The sequence below is a fragment of the Rattus rattus genome, chromosome 3 (genome assembly GCF_011064425.1).
Source record: "Rattus rattus isolate New Zealand chromosome 3, Rrattus_CSIRO_v1, whole genome shotgun sequence".
Lineage (NCBI taxonomy): Eukaryota > Metazoa > Chordata > Mammalia > Rodentia > Muridae > Rattus > Rattus rattus.
In genome coordinates, this window is record NC_046156.1 from 67,130,776 (window position 1) to 67,155,332 (window position 24,557).

The 24,557-nt window shown below is 37.2% G+C and overlaps 1 protein-coding gene across 1 annotated transcript in view; it reads right to left on the bottom strand.

The window, feature by feature from the left end:
- The window catches only part of Lrba (LPS responsive beige-like anchor protein), a 543,225-nt gene that overhangs the window by 338,638 nt on the left and 180,030 nt on the right, over positions 1-24,557 (bottom strand). Inside the window, exon 36 of the mRNA XM_032898147.1 lies at positions 19,518-19,626. Coding sequence (XP_032754038.1) covers positions 19,518-19,626 — 109 coding nt within the window. The remainder of the gene's footprint in view (positions 1-19,517; positions 19,627-24,557) is intronic.

A 24,557-nucleotide genomic window follows, 5' to 3' on the forward strand; every position in this document is an offset into this window, starting at 1 on the left:
AATTAAAGACTTCGTAGAATTTAGTGAAAATGAAGGTACAACATACCCAAACTTATGGGACACAATGAAAGCTGTGCTAAGAGGAAAACTCATAGCTCTGAGTGCCTGCAAAAAGAAACAGGAAAGAGCATATATCAGCAGCTTGACAGCACACCTAAAAGCTCTAGAACAAAAAAGAAGCAAATACACCCAGAAGGTATAGAAGGCAGGAAATAATCAAACTCAGAGTTGAAACAAAAAGTAGACTATACAAACAATCAACAAAACCAAAAGTTGGTTCTTTGAGAAAACCAACAAGATAGATAAACCCTTAGCCAGATAACGAGAGGACATGGAGAGTGTGTCCAAATTAACAAAATCAGAAATGAAAAGGGAGACATAACTACAGATTCAGAGGAAATTAAAAAAATCATCAGATCCTACTACAAAAGCATATATTCAACAAAACTTGAAAATCTGCAGGAAATGGACAATTTCCTAGACAGATACCAGGTACCAAAGTTAAATCAGGAACAGATAAACCATTTAAACTACCCCATAACTCCTAAAGAAATAGAAGCAGTCATTAAAGGTCTCCCAACCAAAAAGAGCCCAGGTCCAGACGGGTTCAGTGCAGAATTCTATCAGACCTTCATAGAAGACCTCATACCAATACTATCCAAACTATTCCACAAAATTGAAACAGATGGAACACTACTGAATTCCTTCTATGAAGCCACAATTACTCTTATACCTAAACCACACAAAGACCCAGCAAAGAAAGAGAACTTCAGACCAATTTCCCTTATGAATATCGATGCAAAGATACTCAATAAAATTCTTGCAACCCGAATCCAAGAACAACACATCAAAGCAATCATCCATCATGATCAAGTAGGCTTCATCCCAGGCATGCAGGGATAGTTTAATATATGGAAAACCATCAACGTGATACATTATATAAACAAACTGAAAGATAAAAACCGCATGATCATTTCATTAGATGCTGAGAAATCATTTCACAAAATTCAACACCCCTTCATGATAAAACTCCTGGAAAGAATAGGAATTCAAGGCCCAGACCTAAACATAGTAAAAGCCATATACAGCAAACGAATAGCTAACATTAAACTAAATGGAGAGAAACTTGAAGCAATCCCACTAAAATCAGGGACTCGACAAGGCTGCCCACTCTCTCCCTACTTATTCAATATAGTTCTTGAAGTTCTAGTCAGAGCAATCAGACAACAAAAGGAGATCAAAGGGATACAGATTGGAAAGAAGAAGTCAAAATATCACTATTTGCATATGATATGACAGTATATTTAGGTGATTCCAAAAGTTCCACCAGAGAACTACTAAACCTGATAAACACCTTTAGCAAAGTGGCTGGGTATAAAATTAACTCAAATAAATCAGTAGCTTTCCTGTACACAAAAGAGAAACAAGCCGAGAAAAAAATTAAGGAAATGACACCCTTCATAATAGTCCCAAATAATATAAAATAGCTCGGTGTGACTTTGACCAAGCAAGTGAAAGATCTGTATGATAAGAACTTCAAGCCTCTGAAGAAAGAAATTGAAGAAGAGCTCAGAAGATGGAAAGATCTCCCATGCTCATGGATTGGCAGGATTAATATAGTAAAAATGGCCATTTTACCAAAAGTGATCTACAGATTCAATGCAATCCCCAACAAAATACCAATCCAGTTCTTCAGAGAGTTATACAGAGCAATTTGCAAATTCATCTGGAATAACAAAAAACCCAGGATAGCTAAAACTATCCTCAACAATAAAAGGACTTCAGGGGGAATCACTATCCCTGAACTCAAGCAGTATTACAGAGCAATAGTGATAAAAACTGCATGGTATTGGTACAGAGACAGACAGATAGACTAGTGGAATAGAATTGAAGACCCAGAAATGAACCCACACACCTATGGTCACTTGCTTTTTGACAAAGGAGCCAAAACCATCCAATGGAAAAAAGAAAGCATTTTTCAGCAAATGGTGCTGGTTCAACTGGAGGTCAGCATGTACAAGAATGCGGATCGATCCATTCTTATCACCCTGTACAAAGCTTAAGTCCAAGTGGATCAAGGACCTCCACATCAAAACAGATACACTCAAACTAATAGAAGAAAAAGTGGGCAAGAATCTCGAACACATAGGCACTGGAGAAAACTTCCTGAACAAAACACCAATGGCTTATGCTCTAAGATCAAGAATGGACAAATGGGATCTCATAAAACTACAAGGCTTCTGTATGGCAAAGGACACTGTTGTTCGGACAAAATGGCAACCAACAGATTGGGAAAAGATCCTACAACTGATAGAGGGCTCATATCCAAAATATACAAAGAACTCATGAAATTAGACTGCAGGGAGACAAATAACCCTATTAAAAAATGGGGTTCTGAGCTAAACAAAGAATTCACAGCTGAGAAATGCCAAATGGCTGAGAAGCACCTAAAGAAATGTTCAACATCTTTAGTCATAAGGGAAATGCAAATCAAAACAGCCCTGAGATTCCACCTCACACCAGTCAGGATGGCTAAGATCAAAAACTCAGGTGACAGCAAATGCTGGCGAGGATGTGGAGAAAGAAGAACACTCCTCCATTGTTGATGGGATCGCAGACTGGTACAACCATTCTGGAAATCAGTCTGGAGGTTTCTCAGAAAATTGGACATTGAACTACCTGAGGACCTAGCTATCCCTCTCTTGGGCACATACCCAAAAGATGCCCCAACATATAACAAAGACACATGCTCCACTATGTTCATCGCAGCCTTATTTATAATAGCCAGTAGCTGGAAAGAACCCAGATGCCCTTCAACAGAGGAATGGATACAGAAAATGTGGTACATCTACACAATGGATATTACTCAGCTATCAAAAACAATGACTTTATGAAATTCATAGGCAAATGGATGGAACTAGAAAATATCATCCTGAGTGAGGTAACCCAATCACAGAAAAACAGACATAGTATGCACTCATTGATAAGTGGCTATTAGCCCAAATGCTCGAATTACCCTATATGCACAGAACACATAAAATTCAAGAAGGATGACCAAAATGCGAATGCTAAACTCCTTCTTTAAAAGGGGAACAAGAATACCTTGGGAGGGAATAGGGAGGCAAAGTTTAGAACAGAGGCAGAAGGAACACCCATTCAGAGCCTGCCCCACAGGTGGCCCATACATATACAGCCACCAAACTAGATAAGATGGATGAAGTAAAGAAGTGCAGGCCGACAGGAACTGGATGTAGATCTCTCCTGAGAGACACAGCCAGAATACAGCAAATGCATAGGCGAATGCCATCATTAAACCACTGAACTGAGACCTCATATGAACAACCATGCCAACCAACCAGAGCTTCCAGGGACTAAGCCACTACTCGAAGACTATACACAGACTGACCCTGGGCTCCAACCTCATAGGTAGCAATGAATAACCTAGTAAGGGCACCAGTGCAAGGGGAAGCCCTTGGTCCTGCCAAGGCTGCACCCCCAGTGAACGTGATTGTTGCGGGGAGGGTGGTAATGGGAGGCAGAAGGGCAGGGGAACACCCATATAGAAGGGGAGGGGTAGGGATTAGGGGGGTGTTTGCCTGGAAACCGGGAAAGGGAATAACATTTGAAATGTAAATAAGAAATACCCAATTTAATAAAGATGCAGAAAAAATAAAAAAAAAGTTCCTGTGATCATGGTGGCTCTTTCCAACAGCAGAGCACTGGCTGAGACAGGAAGATGTGGTAGAAATCCACTATGTACATGTCTGGAAATGCCATAATAAAATCATTGTTATGCATATTTAAAAAATAATAGTAATAGGAATAGCAGAGGGTAAAGATTACCAGAAAACACTTTCAACAAAATTATAGAAGAAAGTTCCCCTAACCTAAAGAAAGAGATGGACAAGAAACCTACAGAACTCCAAATAAATTGGACCAGAAAAGAATATTCTCCCACCACATAATAATCAAAACACTACACATATAGAATAAAGAAAGAATATTCAGAGTTGTAAGGGAAAGGACCAAGTAATATAAAAGCAGACCTCTTAGAATTACACCAGACTTATGAAGAAAGAAGCTAAAAGCCAGAAGATCCCGGGCAGATGTCATACAGAGCCTAAAAGACCACAGATGCCAGCCCAGGCTACTATACCCAGCAAAACTCTCAATCAACATAGATGGAGAAACCAATATATTCCATGACAAAACCAAATATAAGCAGCATATTTGTACAAATCCAACCCTACATAGAATACTAGATACTATAGATTGCCTTTGGTAGGGTGTCCATTTTTACTACCTTAATTCTGCCAATCCACGAGCATGGGAGATCTCTCCATTTTCTGACATCTTCTTTGATTTCTTTCTTGAGAAATTTGAAGTTCTTATCATACAGATCTTTCACTTGTTTGGTTAGAGTTTCCTTTAGTCTCTGCTCCACATGTTGTCTCTGTATTTCCTGTTTACTATTATCTTCCCCCTTCTGAGAAGCATAAAGCATCCCACACTTTAGTCTTCTTTCTTCATGAGCGTCAGGTGGTCTGTAAATTGTATCTTGGGGATTCTGAGCTTTTGGGCTAATATCCACTTACCAGTGAGTACTTATCAGGTGTGTTCTTTTGTGATTGGGTTATCTCACTCAGGATGATATTTTTCTAGTTCCATTTCATGAATTCATTTTTCTTAATAGCTGAGTAGTACTCCATTGTATAAATGTACCACATTTTCTGTTGAAACCCTTCTTTTGTTGAAGGACATCTGGGTTCTTTCCAGCCTCTGGGTATTATAAATAAAGTTGCTCTGAACATAGTGGAGAATGTGTCCTTGTTATATTTTATAGCATCTTTTGGGTATATGCACAGAAAGTACTATGTCCAATAATCTGAGGAACCTCCAGACTGATTTCTGGAGTGGTTTATTCTGCTTGCAATCCCACCACCAATGAAGTAGTGCTCCTCTTTCTCCACATCCTCGCCACCATCTGCTATCACCTAAGGTTTTGATCCTAGCCATTCTGATTGTATGATGTGGAATCTCAGAGTTGTTTTAATTTGCATTTCCATGATGACTAAGGATGTTGAACATTTCTTTCAGTGCTTCTTGGCCATTCAATATTCCTCAGTTGAGAATTCTTTGTTTAGCTCTGTACCCCATTTTTTAATAGAGTTATTTGATTCTCTGGAGTCTAACTTCTTGAATTTTTATGTATTGGATATTAGCCCTCCATCAGACATAGGATTGGTAAAGATCTTTTCCCAATCTGTTGGTTGCTATTCTGTCCCATTGACAGTGTCCTTTGCTTATAGAAGCTTTGCAATTTTATGAGGTCCCTTTTGTTGATTCTTGATCTTAGAGCATAAGCCATTGGTGTTCATGAACTTTTCCCCTGTGCCCATGTGTTAGAGGCTCCTCCCCACTATCTCTTGTATTAGTTTTAGTGTATCTGGTTTTAGTGGTTTTAAGATCCACTTGGACTTGAGCTTTGTACAAGGAGATACAAATGGATCGATTTGCATTCTCCTACATGCTGACCTTTAGTTGAACCAGCACCATTTGTTGAAAATGCTGTCTTTTTTCCACTGGATGGTTTTAGCTCCTTTGTCAAAGATCAAGTGACCATAGGTGTGTGAGTTCATTTTTAGGTCTTCAATTCTATTCCATTGATCTACCTGCCTGTCTCTGTACCAATAACATGCAGTTTTTATGAAGAAAATCTTTGAATCATCATGTGATGTGGAAAGACAACACTTTGACATCCTTCCTTTATCATGCTTTACAGAGATCTATAGCTTTAATCGAAGGAATAAAAACATAGAGAACCATGAGAACTGAAAAGCAGACTAACAAAATATCAGGTGAGAAAGTTAAGGCAAATATAAGGGTATGATATCAATGTCTGTTGAGAGAAATGTGGATAATTAAAGAATCTACGGAAGCTAAATGTACTAAAGAGAGGAACTTTAAAGCAATTAGTATAAGACTGAAGAGAAAAAAAAGCCAGATTTAATACAATGAAAAATAAAAGAGAATATGAGAGAAGAAAGATACCAATGCAGATTACCAAAAAAAAAAAAAAGGTCTGGCAGAATGCAAAGGTAATAGTGAAATGCCTGAGCCTGAGCAGCCTAAGAGCTTTTAAAGACGACCACCAGGAACCAGCATAAGATAGCTGACAGAGGCATAAATAGATCAATAGTGAGAACTGTGACATATTTTCCAAAAGGTCATTTGCGAGAGGGGAAAAGTATTGCTCTCATACTAAATGATAGGCTTATTTAACATATGGGATGCTAAATGTGTAGTCAAGATTATATAAATTACCACTGACATCAAGTAAAAAAAATTAAAAGACTATTTCAATATAATCTACTACACTTAGCAAACTGCCTACTTTACACTTAAGGAAGGTCCATCTGAAGTAAAAGTTTGTAGTACTCAGGAAGCAGGTATCAAAGCAAAGCTCAAGAAAAAACCGCACATCATCTAAGGATCTTTTTCACATTAAGAATCCCATTAGAAAGAAAACACTAAAAGGTAATTGAATTTCCCTCAGTTATCTTCATCTCTGTCAGCCCCTGCTACACTAACTCACTCTCTGGAGCAGAGATAACTCAATTCTGTCCAGCAAGCATATGTTATGAATCTCCAAAGCAAACTTGTCTAAATCATTCTCCTCTTCTATCAAGGCTGGCTGTGGATATGAACTCTGACAGAAAGCAAACAAATTTATTTTTATCTTTTCAATAATTCACTTCTTCACGCTATGATGGAAGAAATCAGGAGATAAATATATGCTATGAGGTTACTGCTGTTAAAAAGCCAGTTGAAATACTATCCTTGACTTAAATTAAAAAGCCTTACTGATTCATTCTTCAGGACTAAGGCAATGGTTTCAATGGATTGTAGAACTGGTAAATTACCTGAAATATAAAATTCTTAAATTATTATATCTAATGGCTTAGAATTTTAAAAATTCCTCTAATGAGTTGAAACTGATAACAGTATAATTTCAATTATTTCACCTTGGAATAACATTATTTACTCGAATTGTAATAGAATGAATCACCAGAAAACTCATTGTTAAAAAAAATAAATATTAGATCTTAGAAGGAAATGTTTTCCCTGTCTTCTAACTACTCTATTTGTATTTATTATAAAATATTAAAAAGAAAACTGCAAAAAGTATGAAAAATCGTCCCAATGAATTTTTAATTTAAGCTGAAACCTATCAGGACCAAGGCTAGTTGGAACACATAAAAATCCCAATTTAAATAATAAATGAACATGATTGTTTGTCTATAGTATGGACTGACTGTCTCAAATGCAGAGTCATACTTAGCTTTGATATTTAAATTGTACAAAAGTCAAAATAATAATCATAATAATCAGTAACAAAATTTAGTGTTTGTTTTAATTACATCAAATAATCTTATTCCACAATATATCATGAAGCAAGAATTTTGGTTTGTTGAAAGAAAAATCCACAGAAATATTCAGGGAATATGTTTTCATTTTAATCCCAGGTGTGGGTCATGGGGCTGCTTCAGACCATCCACAGCAGCTGATTACAATCTGCTCTGGCAGGAATGTGGTTTTGCCAGCTGCTGACAAGTTCCCGTGACGTGTGGTGTCTGGAATTCTGGGGACTTCTGTGGAGTAGCAGTAAGCTATGGCTTGGTGGTTGAGTAGCAGTAAGCTATGGCTTGGTGGTTGAGTAGCAGTAAGCTATGGCTTGGTGGTTGAGTAGCAGTAAGCTATGGCTTGGTGGTTGAGTAGCAGTAAGCTATGGGTTGGTAGTTGAGTAGCAGTAAGCTATGGCTTGGTGGTTGAGTAGCAGTAAGCTATGGCTTGGTGGTTGAGTAGCAGTAAGCTATGGCTTGGTGGTCAGCTGCTGTCGGCTGCTGTTGGCTCTTGTTGGCTGTGGTTTGTTAAGATGAATCAACAGTAAGAATAAATTAAATATCCTGATGATGAAGATCAAACTCACTCCAGGGAACGTGATGTTCCTTGTCATCAGAGTAGTGCAATGGCAATGCCTCCCCTGCCTCCTTTGCCCTTCTTTCTCTCCTACCTAGTGTTAGGGGCTGAAAGGGTAGAACAAGGTGGAGAAGAGTGGAATAAAAAAGAAACTACAAAGTAGTAAAAGTCCAACTACAATATCATTCATTCAAGTTTGATTATATCTACATTTAAAACATGAAACAGAAATTCAACAAATTTTATCCAATGTTCTCCATGTGAGATGGGAAGTGTGTTTTCTGAATATGTTCTCAAACTGTGTTTCTTCTTTTCATTATACTACCTTCTTCCAAAATTAAAAGAACCTCAAAACATGTACTCAGAGTTTTGAATTTTCTTAAAATGTGCTCGTTTTATTTTGTACTATTTCCTAGTCCATAATTTTCATATATAATCAGCACTTATTTGATTAAAGAACTAAAACTATGGGTTGGGGATTTAGCTCAGTGGTAGAGCGCTTTGCCTAGGAAGCGCAAGGCCCTGAGTTCGGTCCCCAGCTCCAAAAAAGAACCAAAAAAAAAAAAAAAAAAAAAAAAAAAAAAAAAAAGAACTAAAACTATAATTTGAAATTTACCAATCATGAGGTTCTGAAAATTAATTTTTCCTTTGTACTAAGAGAATGGTGAAAGAGTTCTACTATGGCATTTTGGGTTTTTAGACTGAACAAAAACAACCTGATATATTTAGGAGGTAAAATGCAGAGTTTTCATAGGTATAATCATTTATTAAAGAATTATTTGCTGAGCACAATGTGTTGGCACTAGACACATGTAACAGAGAGTTCTTATTCTCATAAAGTACACAATCAAGATAGAAACAAATAGGCAGTAAACCTGCAGTTGCAAATGACTGGTTTAGTGAGTGGTAAAGACATAACGAGCTTGGTTTATATTTAGGAGACTGGTTGGTAGAGGTAGAGAAGAAGCAGCAAAGAAGGCTTTTGTGTAAAAGTAGATAGAGGAAAGAGGAAAGATGAGAGGCGAGGATAGATGCACAAGGGCTGTGACCAGAGGGTAAAAAGATCAGTGCTGGACAAGGATGCAGGGACAGAGGAGCTGGCCAGGGTGGATGGAAGAAGTCAAGAGCAGAAAGTCAGAGCACAGAAAAGGGAGAGACTGGTCCGTGAGGGGTCTGCCGAAGCTAAGGTTTCATAATGACTGTTCTGCCTTCTTTTCTTACGTAAAGGCAGTGAAACATGGATGAAGGAAAAAAACAAACAAACACAAAGTTATTTCAGGGGATATGGACCATTTATGTAGTGGTTAAAGTTACAAAAAGACAGTATGCAAAACACGTATTTGAATGCAAAATCAAAATAAATCGAAGGAAGTAAAGTAAAAGAAACCTGGTGATGGCTGATGTCTGTAATCAAGCAAGTGGAAGAAGACCTTTGCTCAGCAGGGAGAGAGCAAGCAACAGATGGCAGGGGAAGAATTACAGAAGTGTCCCAAGGTGGACATGCTGTCCAGACATTTCAAGTGCAGATGGAGAGAGGCTTTGTACCTACAGGTCTCAAGCTGTGGGGAGCAGTACACGTTAGAGATAAAATTCTGAGAGGATGAGACAAACAATGAGTGCCAATAGCAGAAAAGTTCCTCAAAAATGCTAGTTAAAATAAAAGTACTGTTTATCTTAAAATAATAAAAAATGTCTTAAGACTATTCCCTACTTACAACAACAGTATTTTAGTCCAGCTCTTAATTACAGTATTAAACACAAGTCAAAATGATCTACCTAATCCTACCTTTTTCAGTTTCTCGCTATATACTGAATCCTTGAGAATTACTTTGAGCCCAAACTAGGCATTGAAAAATGTATGCTTTGCTCTATACCAATCTATCCTCTTGTACCAATACGCTGAGAGAAAGTGCAGACTCATTAATTAGGAGAAAAAGAGACCATCCTTTGTAGCTTCATTTTAAGTCTCTGCTTAGTTCAATGATCCAGCTCAAATGGCTGTAAGATATTGTATTTCAAGCTAACTCTCCAGTCTCCTCTAAGTGAGAACTAAATAGTTTCCAAGTAGCAGATATACTTTGCAATGGAGAAGGAGGGCGAAAGGAGGATACTTGCCTCAGCAGGACAAGGCACAAAGGTCAGCCCAAGGGTCCTGGCAAAGAACCAAAACAATGTGTAATAAAAATGTGAAAATCTCAAATGTGAGCCTGTAATATAACACTAGTGCTAATTTGAGAATATAAAGAGAGCTAACAGTGATGACACACTTATTTGCACAAACCGGCCCTGCTGTGGGTAAAACATTGCTGCCATGCATACTTAGCACAGTGAACACAGCAATACAGAAAAATCAAATGCAAGGAGTTCATGTTTTTAAACATAATACGACTTTTACGAATTGCATTTAAAAACAGCATTTTTCGGTATATCAAAGATAAGTATCAAACTTGGTAAAAACCATTCCCTTCAAAACACTAAGAAATTAGTAGTTATGGGTAGCACTTAAAAAGTCTACCCAGAATAAACTGGGCACTCACATGACATACAGGCATTGTTAGAAACAGAGACCACTTGAGTCAATATGATTAACTACTTGTTAAGGAAACTGTAACCAGAAAAGACAAGATTGCAATCCACTAAATAATTCTATTATTTTCTTAAGGAAATACAAAACAAATTAATTCTAACAATAAATTGCTCACCAGGGCAAACAGACACCATTTTGAGTAGTAGATTTTGGTTGAATTTGGCCAACAAGCTCTCTTAAAGACCTACCAAATGCTAGTCAACTCATACTAACACTCAAAAACATTCTGTAATTATTTTGTTCAATGTCAATCATATCCTTGCTTAAAAGACATATGTTATATATTCTCCTCTAACTCTTAAACAGTATGAGAACGATTAACTAGGCATCCATAAGTTAAGCCATTCTGGTAACCTGTTTAACTTTCTTCTGAAGTTGAGTTTAAATACCAAGATCTATTGATGTGTGTGTGTGTGTGTGTGTGTGTGTGTGTGTGTGTGTGTGTGTGTGTGAATATATGTGTGTGTTTATATATATATATATATTCATCTGTGTGTGTGTGTGTGTGAATATATATATATATATTCATCTGTGTGTGTATGTGTGTGTGTGTGTGTGTGTGTGTGTATGCACCCACAATCATCTGAAGCCAGAGGTTACTTTTATGTCTTCCTCGATTGCTCTTTTACTGTATTTTTTGGCGCGAGTATCTCAATGAACCCAGAGCTTCCCACAGTTTGGCTATGCTCTCTGGTCAGTGAGTTCTGAGATCTGCCCTTCTCTCTCTACCTTGCCAGCATTGGGATGACTGAAACTAGCTACAGAGCAACCAGCCAGCTTTTATACATGAGTGGTAGGGATCGCATCTCAAGTATCTCAAGGAACAATGTACAGACAAGTTAATAAGCAAGTGCTACACTGGCTTCCATCCACAAACATCATCATATCTCATACTTACACAGAAAATGTTCTCATTATTAATAAAGAAAATACATTATAAAAATCTATTCAAATTTCTGAGCATAAAAGGGGTATAAGTTGACCTTTATCTCCTTTTTCAGCCTTTGATGGATGAAGCCCAACAAAACAGAGAATAACATTTGCTTCTTCTGACACAATAATAATTTCCCAGGTTATTTCAAAGTATTACATACAGCTGGATTAGTACACGGAACTGCACCTCAAGCTCTTTCCTAAAGTTCTGAGCCAAAGCATTGCATCTCCATTGAAAAACACACGTTTTCTGCCTTCAAGTATGTATGGCAGGTGAGCAGAGGAAGGTGCTAATAGAGCAGAGATGCCTGGCTCACCAGCCCTTCCTTGCGGCACCATGTAGCTGCATGTGGAAAGCACCACGGTGGGGATTAAGAACTGGAAAGGAGATTAAAGTGTGCGGGTCACTAACACAACACACAGTCACACAGCAGTCTACACATGGAAGCTCAGAAGACTATGAATCACTGTGAATGGGATAAAGAGTCATGTTGAAAGAACAGTAATATTGTCTGTCCAAATCTGAATAAAGTTTCTTTCCCACTGGCCTAAGTTAATGATTTAAATCAGATGAAAACTTTTATAGCCACACAGGGAACTTTCAATAGTACAGACATTTCCTGTACTCTTAAAATCATTTTCATATGATTTTCCACACACAAATCAGTTATAAGGACTAGCAATATTAAAACAAGGAAGAAATCATCATTTTTTCTATATTCAAATGTCAAACTAAGTTGTGGAAATTAGCCAATATAATAGTGTTCCTGGCACATGCACACTGGTGTGCTCATGAATAGAACAAATATTACTTATTATTTTGTAAACACCAATGAAGCAACTACTAAGCACAAAATCCATTCCATAATCTTAAATCCGATAGAATTCCCTAAGATTGGGTCGTGTTACCCATTAAACAAACTTAACCAACTATGCTGCATACTTCACAAAGACCAGAAAACCACGGAAAGGCAGAGTGTGGTTTCAACGCCTACATTTTCAAGAATATCACGGAAACAACAAACTACTTGTAAGTTCTTATTCTGCGTTCTGGAAAGAACTCAACGTGCTGCAGCAGGGCAGAGGCACTGTTTGGGTGGGAGTGGAGAGGACCTGTGAGGCAGAGACTGATAAAGGTCAAACAGAGAAAAGAAAAAAACACCTTCCCACGGCGATTGCGAGGCCAGCTCTTACTGGGTGTGGCAGCATTAGTTGGCAATGCGTATCGTTCTTATCAAAAGTAAAAACAGAAGCATGAACATTTCTCATTTTCTGTCAAAACACAGCTAGCACCTGCATTCTTGCACTTGGTGATCTCAATCTGACTCATGGTTTTCAATGTTACCAGTATAATGACATTCCAAAATTCTGTATTCCAAACATAGACATGCCATAAATTTCAAGAATATACATCCAGTTGACTAACTGATGTCACGTGAACACCTAACATGGTCAGAACTGGGCCCTGACCCTCTCTTGTATTTCAGCTGCTCCTGTATAATCTTTCCTCCGAGCAGTTCCATTCACTCAGTTCTTCACATAAAGACCTGCTAGTGAGCCTTCATCTACTTTCCCTCATGGAATTCCTTACATCCTATGAGCAGACACAGCACACTCAAATCCAGCCACTCCTCACTACCTTCAAGTCACTAGCATAGTTCAGATCACACTTTCTAGTCCCAGTGGGAACAATGAACACCTGAGCACTTTCTGCCCTGGTCATCCCTTTACTCTCCACCTAAAAGAGCAACCAGGGTGGGCCAGACCTCAGAGACTTTCCAATTCTAAGAATCCACATGAATGATTTACCCTGCTTCCCTCCCAATCACGCTTTCTTTCACTCCAACCCGGGATATTCTCGTACTCTTTAAGTGAGCCAGGTGACAACCTGCCTCAGAGCCTTTGTCCTTCTTTATCCCTTTAACTTTATCATGCTGCCTCTTATCTCTACGAATTATTCCTTCAGTTCCCTCAATCAATCTTCAGTAACTGCCTTCCTATCATTCTATAGTAGCCACTTCTGCACATTTTCTGTCCATCCATATGGTTATCAAATAACATTGGTTACTTTTTTGAGTGCCTAATCATGTTTCACATCAGATATGCATGCATTCCTAGAAATCATGTATGTATGTCACTTTAGAAAGGCTTGGACCTTTACTTACTTAAGAATACTTTGTAAGTAAGTGTTCAATGAGTCTACAGACAGTCTGAGGGAGGAAAAAATCAGCATACTTGAAGGGTTGAAAGGTTAGTGTGACTGCAGAAAAATCCATGGGTAGAAGGACATAGTATGAAATAGGAAACTCAGGAACCACATCAAGCAGGTCTTTAAAACCATGATAAACATATGAAACTTTTTATTTAATGCTTGGTTTTAAACATTAAACAACTACAGAAAGGACATGATAAGTCTCCGTTTATGTTTTAGTGTAGTAAGAATTCTGGAGTTTTGATTACTTTTTAAGACATAGAAATAGTATGGGATTATGTTTCCATTTTAATCCCAAGTGTGGGCAATGTGGCTGCATTGGACTGTCCACACCAGCCGACTACGATTTGCCTCCTGCACTCATGGGTGTGATTTTGCCAGCTGCAGATATTTTCTGTAATTGTGTGCTGTTTAGAATTCTGGGGACTTTTCAGAGACTATATAAATGCTAGGCCCTGAGAGGCAGGGGTGCTGGTTGTGATTTATTAAGTAGTCCTATCCAAAAAAGAAACAGCAAGAAAAGGGAGAAATGAGATTTCCTGATGGCAAAGATCTAACTTGCCCCACAGAACTCGACAGCCCTACCGAGCAGGAAGTAGTCTAAGGATAGTGACAAGCCCTTTCTCCTCTATTACTTTCCTCTCCTATCTAGTGATAGGGGGTGAAAGGGCAAAAGAAGAGGGGTGAAGGATAGAAGAGAAAGAACTCACGAAATTGCCAAAATCCACTTAGGTTACACTTTGGGATCATTATTACTGGTGTATAGAGAGTGTGAGGATGGGTTAAGGTTAGAAACAGGAAGCTCCTGACCACAAATAAAAGGCAGTAATAGAAACTGATATGAGAAGAATGAGACAAGTGCATAATTTTAAAAAAAATAACAGAGGCTGAACTTTTACGAATGCTTGAACATATGACTAAGAGTAAAGAGTACTTCAAGTATCAGTGTTCCAAATGATTCTATGTCCTGTTAAGTATTTTATTTTCCTTTTAATGACTGTCGTTCTATTATATATGAAGTATTACCTGATTATACTTTGATTTGCATTTGCTAATTTTAATGACAAAGCATTGTTGATGTTTCAGTCATTTATACATACATCTTTTGAAAAGTTCTATTAAAGACACTTTTAACTTTTTGTTATGAGTTCATGTTTTCTTAATATAATCTGGATCCAAGACCCTTATATAACAAAAGAATTAGAAATATTCTTCCCCATTCTATATGTTTCTATTTTCTTGCCAAAAGTAAAAATGTCCTGAGTTACTTGAAAAATTTTAAACTTGATAACGTGTAGCCATTTTTGTCTAGACTTAACTTTTGGTATTATATCCAATCTATTTCCAAATAAATATTATGAAGGTACACTATCATTTTTTTCTGATTAGAGTTGTACATTTCTGATTTTCACTGAGAAAGGTATACTATAAATTAATTAATATTCTATGTTCTTTATTGAGATTCTGATCTGACCAATGGATTTGAGTTGTGTCACATACTCTGAGCAATACGGTGTAAGTGTTATGAAAGGTTCAACTCCCTACTTCAAATGAGGATATCCAGGTGGGTCAGCATCACTGGCTAAAGTGTTTGTCAGAGCCTAGACCCTGAAGTTGTGAGTAACTTTTCCCATATATTATTGCTCTGTTGCAAGAGCTAACTCCTAATAACAACATGCACCCACATGCTAACTAAGCTAGCAAAACCACAATCTGAAGGAGCACTCCAAACCAGCTAAACCTGCCAGATGCCATGCGGACACTCCACAAGGCTTATGTCAATAGTAAAAGGCATGCCCATTACTGTCACGATATAAATAACAAGCTGAAATTAGGAAAAGAGAGGAGCACCGTGACGATGGAAATCTGGTTGTTTGACATCATGTAGACCTCATCGAACCAAAATCCTCTCCTGGTGAAAATCCAAGACCTGATTGGCAAACAGATACATTAGAACAGAAACTCCCTTTCTACATTCTTTAAATAAACTTTATGTCTAATTCTAGAATTTTGATTATTTGTGAAGAGTACTGAGTAAGATAAATTCAGTAACAAGGACTATACCAGTCAGTGATTTGGGCACTGCTGTCAAGAATCAATAAGCTTTAGACACCCGTACTTATTTCACCTTCATTCCTTTGACCTGTGTCTATAGTTATGTCTTGCCTCAGAGTTAGTCACTTGGTTGTAAGCAGGGCTGAAATGAGAAAGTGAGCATCTTTCTCCTGACTATCTTTTCAAAGCTGTTTTGGCTAATCAGGATAACTGTGATTCTTCAGATTTGAGGACTGGCAATGGCATTTCATGAATTTTTCTAAATCTCTCTTTTCAAGTACATTTTATTCCCATTAAAGTTTTTAATCAACTGAATTACTTTGCATGGACTACTACGCTGATCAAAACAACAGGCAATGAAAGATTAGAAGCTGAATGAAAAGCATATTCCAAAGAAGATGCTATCATTCCATCTTCTGCTACAATGTCAGTAAATTATAAGGACTACATACACATACACACTGTACCGTACTGTAGTGTATCTGAAAACCAACACTGTAACACAATACAAAGACTGAACTGGCAAACCACATTTGGAGTTTTCAATTAAATTGCTTAAAGGTCCCAGTCAGCAACAAAACACAAATTCAATGGTCAGATCAGAGTCTCAATAAAGAAAATAGAATATTAATTAGCTTACAGGATCCAAAAAATCCCGTAAGATTACTTGTTGGCTTTTGTGGGTTGTTTTATAAAGAATGGTCACTCAAAACATCTAAAGACATACATAGCTAGAAGATCATGGTTTGCTTCAAAGAACTACAGTACCTAGGAAAGTATCATCTGCAGTAATGAGGAAGGGAACATTGAGGTACAGACATGATCTCCTTTGAAAACAAGTATAAGGTCTGTGTTGTCAACAAACACTTTCTAAATCAGCTGCAATAAAAAGTAGTCCTCATTTAAAAATATAACTCAGTTAAGCTTTCCAAATAAAGTAAAATAGAAAAATAGAAGGTTTATTCATTCTATTCCATGTTGTTAAAATCTATTGCAATAAAATTCATTAATATACTGACAATTATCACAAATTACAAGGCTTCAAAATCTTATAGTTTTATAATTCTTACACATACCCGTGACAACCCAGGAGTTTGAAATCTCCTATCTTTAATAACCTAGTCAGACTTTCTAAGAGGAAAAATAATCTTCAACCACTTATAAATTACTATAAAGTGCCTATTTTGGATATGCACTTATCTGACATAATATCCATACTTAAATTGACACATAAGATTAATATTTTATATTAATATTTAAGATTAAATAGGGAAATAAACCATTCTCACTACATAGCTGACAAACCCAGCCTATAAAATGGTACTCTGAAAGAATTAAAAATGTGGGTGTCTCACATTTTACGCATGAGGAAGCACAATGAACGGAAAAGGCCAACAAGTTTTCAGCAGCTAGAAATGCTAATTTAATTACTGAAAAGAAATCATGCGGAGAAGCTCGCTGCAGAAGATAATTTGCAAAGCATAGAGGAAGTTATATGAAAGTATCAAGAAAATTTTAGTACCTAGTGTAGTTATAAATTCAGACTTACTAGAATGGGTGGATAATATTTGATCAGAAAAGGCCTATATAAAAATAATGTCAGTCCAATAACATCAAAATATTAAAAGAATACTTAAACATACAAAATTAGTGAATATTCTAATAATGCTGAACATATACATGCAATGTTGAAACATAAAAACAGTATTATTCATCTTTGTCATTAAAGATAAATAGAATGTACGTAGTATGTTTGTTAAATAAATAAGCTATAGGTTCTATTAAAAATGTAGCTGGAGTTGAAGATAGGGCTCACTAGGCAAAGATCTGAGATTGGACTTAAAGGACCCACTTAAAAGGTTTGTGCAGCAATATAGCTCTGTAACACCAACACTTCCGGAAGGAGGGGAAAGAGGCAGCAGCCCTCACTAGGTAAGCAACTTGGTTGAATTGAGGAGCTCCAGGAGTCAATGAGAAACTCTTGCTTCAAAACTAAGATAGAATGCAATCAAGGAAGACACAACAACCTCTGAACTTTATAAATATGGGCACACAAGGGCAGGTATACTCACAATACATACACACAAGTAAGTATGTATGCCACACATTGAGTTAATGAAGTATTTTCAAAATAAGTATTTCACTTAAAAGGGATTATGTTTTATTCATTAATTCAAACAACTAAATTGGCCACATAATATGTACTTCTGCTCAAGTTAATAAGAAGTGAGTTCTATAGCATAATAAATGAAACTCAAAGCAGTATTGTCTAAAAGAACATCATGAAACTCTTACCAAAATGAATTTTAACTTAAATTGGCTCTGAAAAATAAAATCATTAAGGGAGTAATTTTATTACATCTGGAGTACAGATGTGTATAATTTATGCAAACTGAAACTCAAGAAAAACAAATTTTGTAAAACTTAGACTTGAATTGTATACATTCATACATATATCCTATTTATGAGATAATGTCCAATGCTGAACCTGACATAACTTTTAATACACTTCCTATCTATCCTAGCTACAAAAACTCTTTAAAATGAAGTTGAAATGTACACCTAATGATGATTGTATGACTTTAATGGAACGTAAATACAAAACAAGAGGAAAAGATTTCACAGATATCATAAAAAGGAGAGTAGTGAAAGGATGCATTCCTCAGAGCCATTCCTCATTATTTTGAAAATACTTCATTAACTCTGTATGTATGGCATACATACTTATTTGTGCTTAATTCATCAGCAATTACTGCGATTAAGTAAAACATATCAGCTCTTTACTATTGAGGTTTGTCCAAATACACAACAGAATCTCTGTAAGAAAAAAGTGACTAGTAGTGCAGAGAGTTCAGAAAGTTGCTAAAAGCCAAACTATGGATAACTTTAAACTATACCCACTACTCAGTGCTGCGGTGGTTTTCATCTTTTATAAAGTACAAAAAACATTTGAGCTTATCTATCTTTACATAATAGAAAGTAGCTGTTTAATGTCTTTTAAATATCTTCAATTTCTATCAAATGTTCCTGTTGAATTTTCTATTTCACCCCTGTTTTCGTCATTTATATAGCTATGAAACCAGTCATTTCCTTTCTGAAGTCACGTTTGCTGCACATGTCCTGGAGGAACTGCAAAATTAAGCATTGGTCACAGGATGAGTTATACAAAGCACGGTCCCTCATGGGCCACTAGAATAAAAGAAGAAGGTATAGCAGAAAGACTCAACGAGCAAAGGCCCAGGCTGCTAAGCCTGATCACATGGTGCAAGCCGAAAACTGAAGCCTCTCAAAACCATCAAACACACACAACTGCAACAGGAGACTTTCCAAAGAGGACTGAGTCCTTTCCTGATTTTCTTCATTTGGAACCACCAGATCACAGTCCCATTCCCATTATCAAAAGCGGATCATCAAAACACCAAAGGTGCTGTGATCAAATGACAAGTTGAACCGGTGCTGAACCAAGAGAGCTTTCCCAGAATCCTCCACGATTTTCATAAACTAAATTTTGAAGACAAACAGCATGCTTCTTTTTGTTGTCGTTTTTTTTTTTTTTTTCTTTCTTTTCTTTTCTTCGGAGCTGGGGACCGAACCCAGGGCCTTGCGCTTGCTAGGCAAGTGCTCTACCACTGAGCTAAATCCCCAACCCAACAGCATGCTTCTTTAGATACTACTAACATTCTGCTTAAGCAAATAATTACCATCTAAACACAGTAGCATCCTTAAAACAAGCACATAGCAGTATCTTACCTCAAATTCTGCATGTCTGTGAATATCCTCTGCTCTCTGCCTGCTCAGGATAAATTCGGCCTCATTTGCTACTCTTACTAAATGATCCTTCATTGTTTGGCTAAGTAACCTGTAAGAAATAAATATTGTCAAATAAATATATGTATACATCTAATAACATAGGGATAGTTGGGGTTCAATGACAGTTTATTTTGTTCTTTTGAAGAGAAAGGAATATTTAATCCAGTGTTCTCACTTCATACACAGGTATCAATATTATTTCACTTTAACAAGTGAAAGAAAGCAGCAGCAAAAGTTTATACTCTGGTAACATTAGATTCATTGGCCAACCAACTAAAGCAATTAATAATTCCACATTAAAGCTGAAGTGCTGAGTTGTTACCTTTAAAGGTAACGGAAGAGTACCATTGTTTGGCTAAATATCCCCAAAGGAGCATATGCTGATGACTTTTGTCTTAGTCCATGACAATACTAGGAGGTATGAACTTGGACACATGCTCCACCATGCTCATATCAGGCTGACTTATAATAGCCAGAAACTGGAAAGAACCCAGATGTCCCTCAACAGAGGAATGGATACAGAAAATATGGTACATTTACACAATGGAATACAACTCAATTATTAAAAACAATGAGTTCATGAAATTCATAGGCAAATGGATGGAACTATAAAATATCATCCTGAGTGAAGTAACCCAATTACCAAAAAACACACGTGGTATGTACTCACTGATAAGTGGATGTTAGTCCAAAAGTTCAAATTACCCAAGATACAATCCAGAGACCACATGAAGCTCAAGAAAAAGGACAATCAAAGTGCAGATGCTTCAGTCCTTCTTAGAAGGGGGAACAAAAATATCAATAGGAGGAAATATAGAGACAAAGTTTGGAGCAGAGACTGAAGGAAAGGCCATCCAGAGATTGTCCCTCCTGGGGATCCAGCCCATACATATACGGCCACCAAACCCAGACAATATTGCTGATGCCAAGAAGTGCATGCTGACAGGAGCCTGATATAGCTGTCTCCTGAGAGGCTGTGCCAGAGCCTGACAAATACAGAGGTGAATGCTCACAGCCAACCATTGAACTGAGAATGGGGTCCCCATTGGAGGAGTTACAGAAAGGATTAAAGGAGCTGAAGGGGCTTACAACCCCATAGAAACAACAATACTAACCAACCAGAGCTCTCAGGGACTAAACCACCATCCAAAGAGTACACATGGACAGACCCATGGCTCCAGCTGCATATATGTAGGAGAGGATTGCCTAGATGGGCACCAATGGGAGGAGAAGCCCTTGGTCCTGCTACGGCTCGACCCCCCAGTGTAAGGGAATATCAGGGTGGGGAGGCAGGAAGGGGCGGGTGGATGGGTGGGGGAATACCCTCATAGAAAGGGGAGGAGGGGGATGAGATAGAGGGTTTATGGATGGGAAACCAGGAAAGGGGATAGCATTTGAAATATAAATAAAAAATGTCCAGTTAAAAAAAAAAGTGTGGACCTAGTAGCATTAGGTCACCAGGAGTGTGTCTTTAATTAGATACTGAGTTTTTAGACTTTATTCTCTCATACTGCCCACAGCACCCAGCACCCTGATATTAACAGTTTCTTCTCCATACACTCCCACCATGATAAACTGTCTAGTAAAAATAAAAACAAACAAAAACAAAAAAACCCAGGCCAAGTGCTCCGGACTGAAACAAAGGGATGAGCTGAGCTGTGTGAACTGATCAAACCGGGTATTTTGTCACATCATGGCAACACTAACAGATCAAGGCAGCCAAGGCTAAGAAGGCAAAGACCCTCAAGGAGGGAAAGCACACAGACATTCAGCATGACTCTTCTCACTGAGGGACTTATACAAAAGTGAGACTACAGAAGCTAAACAAAGCGGTCAGCAACCTCAGAGAACTAAGGAGAACAAGACAGACAATCTGACAAGAGAGAGGTATGTAGACTCCCAGGTTTCCAAGCTTAAATTAAAAAACTAGAGCCTGGAGTCAAAACCCTGAAAAGTATCTCAAGAACACATCACAGGGACAAACAGCACTGTCAGACTCTTGGTTTGGTTCCAAAATGAAAATACAATTTTCTATGTTACTTTTTTGTGGTATCTCAAAGATGAATACTTTATATAAGTTATACAAATGAAAATCCCACATATAAATTAAGGTCATTATAGAGAATAAAGAAAGCAAAACATTCAGCTTGGACAGAATAATGTCAGTTATGAAAAGCCTCCAGAGAATATCTGCGAGGAAGGGCAAAGTCCACTGAGACTCGATAGGGTCTGGAGCAAGTTCAGACACGTTAACACCATCAGCCTCCGCGTCACTGAACACCAGGGAAACAAATATAAAGCTGCAGTCTTGTATAAAAACAACCTGCGACAGTTAGTATTGTCGATTTGACAAGATCCAGAACCACAGAAGAGACAAAGGGCTAGGCAAGTCTGAGGTATTGTTTAGATAAGGTTCACTGATGTGGGAGATCCACTCTCAGTGTGAGTGGTGCTACTCCATGTGCACTGGAGTTCTAGGCAGAATAAAAAGAGAAAGCAAGCTGACAGCAGTATTCACAGCACTCTGCTTTCTGAATGCAAATACACCGTGACCAAATCCTCCTGCTCCAGCCTCCATGCCTTCCCAGCCATGACTGACTGACTCTCAGTCTGTAAATCAAACCCTTCCTTTAATTGTTTTGATGAGGTGTTTCATCACAATAGTTAAAAGGGTAACTACATAAAAAATATCATATAACAACTTGCCAAGTTTTACTAAAAATATAAAGAACCACAGACTCATAATCACAAATGTATAACAATAAAAACAAAATGTCTAATAGCAATTTTTTATTAGAGCAAAACATTAACAACTACCCAAATCTCCATAACTATTATTCTTTAAATGGCTGAATATCTGTATGATGAAACACAAGTAGTAACAAAAAAAATCTAATTATATGCATAACAAAATAATTTCACAATATTGTGTAAAATTTCATAAATATAATTCAAACAAATAATCTAGTATAAGTCTTTAAAAGTATGATATTAAAGTCAAGAGGCAAAGGTCAACTTTACTTAACACCCAGATTAACAAGTCAAATCGTCCACACAGAATTAAACCTACTTTTTATAGTATACTAGTTGTTGACAAGACATTTGACAAGTGCTTTAAAAGGCAAGTAGACAAAATAGATGATTTAGTTATAATGTGAGTGAATCCTAGATTTTAGAACATTGTGAAGTAGAATAAATTAAATCTGGACATGACAAGAGAAAATATTGATAAACTGTTGATTGTAGGCTGGAGGAAAGTGGAAGAGAAAAGGGAGGAGGCTTGAATAACTTTGAGGTTAGTTGATGGGGAATGGGACAATGGTGTGCCATTGACTAATCAATTCAATTACTGTTTGAGTGCTGCAATGCAATATATTGACAACAGATTCATGATGTGGTGGCAGATCTCCAGAGGGAAACTAAGAAGCACAAAATAGTACTTTATCTCTGCACCCTTGAAAGCCCCTTTCTCAGTCTTACACTTATTAGAGGAAGTTATTCATTAGCAGGTTCAAAAATTACACGGTGGATTGTTTTAATATCTAAATGTATGCTATTTAAAAGTATTTAAAAATACCCGGATTATATCACTTCAAAATTGGAGAGAAGACCTTTTTTATGATAAAAGTAGCCAGAGACAGTTTAAGGCTATGGGGTAGAATCTTCCACATTTGCAGTCACATTATACAAAGTACAAATAAAATTCATTTAAAAATGAGTATAATGTTATATAAAAGTGGAAAGCACTTATTTTTAAAGCTTCTATTTTTGTTTCTTTTCATTACTGCTTTACAACCTCAGTGAATATCTACCTATGGACACAGCCTGCGTCTAGCCTAGGCATGTGCAGGTGTTCTGTAGGGATTGTAGAACACACAGCTTCTGCTACAGCTGGTCAGCGCGATATAACCCTATGAACTGGAAACAACTAAAGGCGATACTTAAACAATGCTCCTAATAAACTTTTTACAAAATAATCAGTAGGCCAGCATTGGCCACAGGCTGTAATTTGCTGACTTCTATGTTAGATAACAAGCAATTTGATATCTTTTCTTTCATATTTTTCTCAAACTAATATTGTACATTTTATCGTGGACTCTTTTGTTATATAAAATCAGAGGCACCTATGCTACTACAATGCATATTTAGCTCATTCGTTTTTTAAATTTTTTAAAAAAGACTTTAATAGTGAACGTATATCTGTTTTCTTGATTCTAGGATCATGTTCATCTGATATGTTATTAGAAATGTAGCAACCCCTTTGGATCTAGTCTGTATATAATTCATTTCTTTTGCCACAAACATTGCTAAAAAGCATATTCCATTTGGAATCTGAACTGAAAGTTACATTGTGCATTGTTATTGGACCTTACTTTTGCAGATGGGAACTTTGAGTTTCTCCACTATCCTAGTCCTGTCCCTTTGTAGACAAGGGTTCAGAAGATCACCATGTAACAGTCAGATTCTAGGAACCTACAATTTATTAACACTTACTCATCACTACATTTCTGTTCTCATTGAGGTATTGATCTTTCTGCTTCTACACTTTAAAATCAAATGTTGAGAGCCTGGGGAAATGGCTCAATGGTTACAAAGCACTTGTTATTCCAAAGGACCTGGGTTCAATTCCTAGCAAACACGTAGTGGCTCACAATCTACTGTAACTTCAGTCCCAGAAGACCTAACACTTTCTTCTGGGCTTGAGAGCATGCCATTCACACAGAACACACCAAAATAAACACACACACACACACACACACACACACACACACACACACACACACACACACACCCCACATTCAAGCGAACAGTCATATACATTTAAACAAATCAAATGTTTAATCCACACTACCATATCACACATATAATCTCAGTACTTGCAAGGTAAAAACATGAGGATCAAGGATTCAAGACCAGCCTTGGCTATAGATTGAGGTCAAGACCAGACTCAAGTACACAAGATCTTTTTTTAAAAAAAAA